Source organism: Perognathus longimembris, chromosome 7, assembly GCF_023159225.1.
Source record: "Perognathus longimembris pacificus isolate PPM17 chromosome 7, ASM2315922v1, whole genome shotgun sequence".
NCBI classification, from domain to species: domain Eukaryota; kingdom Metazoa; phylum Chordata; class Mammalia; order Rodentia; family Heteromyidae; genus Perognathus; species Perognathus longimembris.
In genome coordinates this window covers 39871886-39876680 of record NC_063167.1, presented here as the reverse complement: position 1 = coordinate 39876680, position 4795 = coordinate 39871886, and the positions used below count along the sequence as shown (strand labels likewise).

General features: G+C 50.8%; 1 protein-coding gene across 1 annotated transcript; it reads left to right on the top strand.

Annotated features, from left to right (window-relative positions):
* The first annotated feature begins 265 nt into the window (after positions 1–265).
* On the top strand, positions 266–2094 carry Tacstd2 (tumor associated calcium signal transducer 2). The gene has a single exon (XM_048351421.1). It carries the CDS (start codon positions 383–385, stop codon positions 1346–1348), a length of 966 nt encoding a protein of 321 aa, XP_048207378.1. The 5' UTR covers positions 266–382; the 3' UTR covers positions 1349–2094.
* Positions 2095–4795: the final 2701 nt, after the last annotated feature.

Genomic DNA, 4795 nt, shown 5'->3' with positions numbered 1-4795 from the left:
CGGGCCCAACCCCCACCAGGTGAGAATCCGAGTATCGGTTTTTCCTCTGAGCTGCTTTCGGTCGGGAGGAGGCGGGTGTAGTTTTCCCGGGCCGATCCTATCGCGGGCGGCGCTGGGCTGGCGGGGCCCTCTGTGGGACGGTGAGTGGGAGCCACGATGTGTCACCCAGATACCGTTGGGTGACTCGCCGCAAACCAGCCGGGCCTGTCGGGCGGAGTATAAGAGCTAGGGAGGGAGCGGGCCCGGGCGACAGACGCCCGCCAGACGGAGCCAGGTGCGGGGATCCTGAACTCGTGGGACCCTCTCCCTTTCCTCTCCCCGCTCGGAAAAACCTCGCCCGCTCTTGTCCGATCCACTCGCTCCACCGCTCCACCGCTCCACCATGGCCAGGGGCCCGGGCTTCGCGCCGTGGCCGCTGCCGGTGCTGCTGGTGCTGGCGGCGGTGGCCGGCTACGCGGCCGCGCAGAAGAACTGCACCTGTGCCACCAACAAGATGACCATCTGCGGCCCGGACGGCCCGGGTGGCTCCTGCCAGTGCCGGGCGCTGGGCTCGGACATGGTGGTGGACTGTTCCACGCTGACTTCCAAGTGCCTGCTGCTCAAGGCCCGCATGAGCGCCCCAAAGAGCGGCCGCACGCTGGTGCGCCCCAGCGAGCAGGCGATCGTGGATAACGACGGGCTCTACGACCCGGAGTGCGACCAACAGGGCCGCTTCAAGGCGCGCCAGTGTAACGAGACGACCTCGGTGTGCTGGTGCGTGAACTCGGTGGGCGTGCGCCGCACCGACAAGGGCGACCGGAGCCTGCGCTGCGACGAGGTGGTCCGCACCCACCACATCCTCATCGACCTGCGCCACCGGCCGGCCGCGCGCGCCTTCAACCACTCGGACCTGGACGCTGAGCTGCGGCGGCTCTTCCGCGAGCGCTATGGCCTCCGCCCCAGGTTCCTGGAGGCCGTGCACTACGAGGAGCCCACCATCCAGATCGAGCTGCGGCAGAACGCGTCGCAGAAGGCTCCCGGCGACGTGGACATCGCCGACGCCGCCTACTACTTCGAGAGGGACGTCAAGGGCGAATCGCTGTTCCACGGACGCCGCGGCCTGGATGTGCAGGTGCGCGGGGAGCCCCTGCACGTGGAGCGAACGCTCATCTACTACCTGGATGAGAAGCCCCCCGAGTTCTCCATGAAGCGCCTCACCGCCGGCCTCATCGCCGTCATCGCGGTGGTCGTGGTGGCCCTGGTTGCCGGGCTGGTCGTACTGGTGATCACCAACCGTAAGAAGTCCGGGAAGTACAAGAAGGTGGAGATCAAAGAACTGGGGGAGATGAGAAATCAACCCAGCTTGTAGGAACAGGGAAGAGGGGGTAAAGTTTGGCAAGGGTAGGGTAAGGTGGCGTGGGGGGACATCAGATTTGGGTGGCCTCCCAGATCAAAGTGGGTCACCCATCGTGATTCCTGGCCTAAGAGAGGTATTTCTTCTCCCCAAAGACCTACCCTCTCCTACCATTTGTTAGAATCCTGGATTCAGGATCTCTTCTTTTATCTTTCTTGAAGGAAGCATTTCTAAAACTCCCTTCCTTCCTTTGGGCCTCACCAGAAACCTAAGTTAGGAAAGGATGGCCCAGTCTAATGTGTCTGGAGCAATTGTCTGAGATCCAGTGTCCTTTGCCAGTGACTGAATTCCAATCCATCCCAAAGGCTCACATGGCTTCCCCTGGAAAGCAGTGTCTCCCCTATCTTGGGTTCAAGTTACTGGAGGAGCTCGCCTCCATTTTACCTTCCCCAGGAGAAGAGGACTTTGCTAATTGGACCTTGTCATGTCCTCATTCACCATGGTTTTTATTACCAACCACTTCTGCTGGCCACCGGGAAAGAAGCTGGTTTCTGCTGTCAGAACACGTTTTCCTTGTCTTTTATTGGAGGGCACACTGGCCCAGAAACAGCGTGTAATCATTCCACAGCTCAACTTTAGTACAATAGAAATTAGTAATGTTTTCTTTTTGTAAAATGTTTGTATATATGCTTTCTTTGATAATGCTGCTGTGATTTTTTTTAAAAAACACAAATTTAATAAAATATAAGAAAACCACAACCCCAAAGATTGCGTATGGGAAAACTTCTTCCAGATTTATGCCACTTGGTTCTTCTCTCATGACTTGAGTTTTGTATTTCAAATTCTAACACTTCTTTTCAGGAGCAGCCACACTGGTATTTTCAGAACTATCTTCACTGGTCAGTACAAATGTTCTTCTTGCCAATAGGATTGTTATGGGGTGGGGAGTGGGATGAAGATGTAGTTCAGGGGTAGAACACTTGCCTAGCATGCACAAGACCCTGGGTTCCAGCAGAAGACCCTGGGTTCCATCAGCGGTGGTGAGAGATAAGGGTGATTTAGAAACTTCCTTTGAAGTGAAGGAGGAGCCTAATACAGAGCCATCATTGGGAAAGTACGCCAATTCTTAGCAGTGGTGATGAAGAGCACCATTTTGTTTTACAAGCAGTCTCTCCTCTGACTCCCAGCCCCAAACTGAAATAGGAGGTATTTTTCTCATTTAGCCCTTGGGCAAATTTCCTAATCTCAAAGTGTAATGGCTCTAAAAGAGGTTAAGCAACATAGCTGATCTGTAGTGGCCCTAGAGTCTGGCAGTGTGTGTGTGTATCAGATTGTTTCTCTAAGCTTTTATTATTAGCACACTTTGAAGACTTGTATTTCCCATTTGCTGTAAAAAATGAGCCCCCAACTCCTCCAGGCTTAACTTCTCCTTTTTGTTCGTTTGTATTCATTTATGGGAAGCCAAGTGTGTCACTGTAGGACAGCCTAGAAGGAAAAGAAGTTTCCGCATAACAGACAAGGAAACAGTGGGGGGAGTATAAAGAGGAGAGTGGTTGGCATATCACATATCATGCAACTAATAAACTAGACACAGGACTTAGTTTCTGCCCCAGAAATGGAATCCGGGTCATGTCCCTCCTTGCAGCCCACTTCTACAGTTTACATTGACACACCCCCTACAGTCTATGCTGACTGCACCCCCTACACTGCCTACAGTCTATGCTGACTGCACCTTCAGTGTAAGGGGAGACTCTGATACTGTCTTCTTGCCACTGTTGGGCTTCAAAGTTCAGGCCTGGAGCTGGGCTGTGGTGTTGATACTTTGGGTTTCTTGAGACCTCAACATCTGCTGTTGCTCCAACTCGAAAACTGTCCTCAATCCTCAAACATTCTCTTAAGCTGAAATGGGACTTCCCCAAATGAGGGGGCTGATAGGCACCTTAGAACCAGAAGGGCCAGAAGTTAGAACAGGTAACAATGAGAATGGGACTCTTAACTTGGGGCTCCCCTTTCTGGGTTACCCAAGTGGCTGTAGCAGGTGGGATCTAGGCAATTTTCGAACCCCTCATCTCACAGATGAAAAGAAAAACCAACTGTTCAAGGTTTAAGTTCCCATGGCACAGATGGGAATAGAAAGCCCTGTTGTTTCAGGAGTCACTTCAAAAAATGATCACTTGACTAGAAAATAAAGAGTTACGACTAAGAGGGCAAATTGAGGTAAGCAGCTCCTCACCAAAGCCCTGTATTCCATCAGAGGATCGCTTCTGTGCCACATTTCAGGTTATGGGCTAATCCCTCGCTAGGACTTCCTGCACTTCATAACATTCATGGTTGAAAAAGCCCTTTCATGTGTATCATCTTTGAGATATTGACTTATCGGAAATTAGTAACAAGTATTGATAAACCTGAGTTCAAATGCTGCTTCTTTATATGAGGCAGCTTTGTATCTCCCCTGTCTTCTCAACTGTTAGATGAAACCACTGCTCTCTCTTCTGCTGTGGTGACAATGGATGAGTGAGTTGATATAAGAACAATCTAGGTCCTTGGTGAATTCAGTATTTTTTCCTTCTAATTATATCTACAACACCTATGAGAAAACCGTGGGCAGAAGAGATTGATGAAATCCATGAACTCACATCCTCCATGTGTCAAAACCAGAATTAAGATCTTGGCTTTAAGCTCCCTGACCCAGGTGGCTATCCTAACAGGTAGAGGACATTTTCTTACCTGGTTCCCCTAAACAACTCATGTTTCTGTTTTGCCTCTGCTGGAGACAATTCTACCATCCCACCTACCCTCAGGGCTTACAGTCCACCTTCAAAATGCCACCTCTCAGGGCTGGGAATATGGCCTAGTGGCAAGAGTGCTTGCGTCCTACACATGAAGCTCTGGGTTCGATTCCCCAGCACCACATATATGGAAAACAGCCAGAAGTGGTGCTGTGGCTCAAGTGGCAGGGTGCTAGCCTTGAGCAGGAAGAAGCCAGGGATGGTGCTCAGGCCCTGAGTCCAAGGCCCAGGACTGGCAAAAACAAACAAACAAACAAACAAAAAAACCAACTCTCTCCCAAATTTACCATTGGCTGTTTTGACTATGCTCAGGCCTGGGGCTCAGCTTGGGAGGAATGTGAGAGGCCTGAGCTGCTCAGCAGCAGGTTGCAGCTTGTTTCTGGGCCTTCAACAGGCTCTTTCCTTAGGTAGAACATTTTTTAAATGAATCCCTCTTCCTTTCTCACATACTTTGTAACCATCAGAGCTGAAAAGAGGATCATGTACTAAAAAACACCCCTACTTTGTAGATGGAGGTACTGAAGCCCAAAGATCAGAAGGGATTTACCCAAGTCAGGTGATATTACTAGTTCCCAAACTCTGACTATGTCCCACCTAGAGGTCATTTTTCATGACTTGCTAGTTAGTCTCTTATGTATTTCATTTTCTTTAAAAAGTATTTAAAAAAATACCT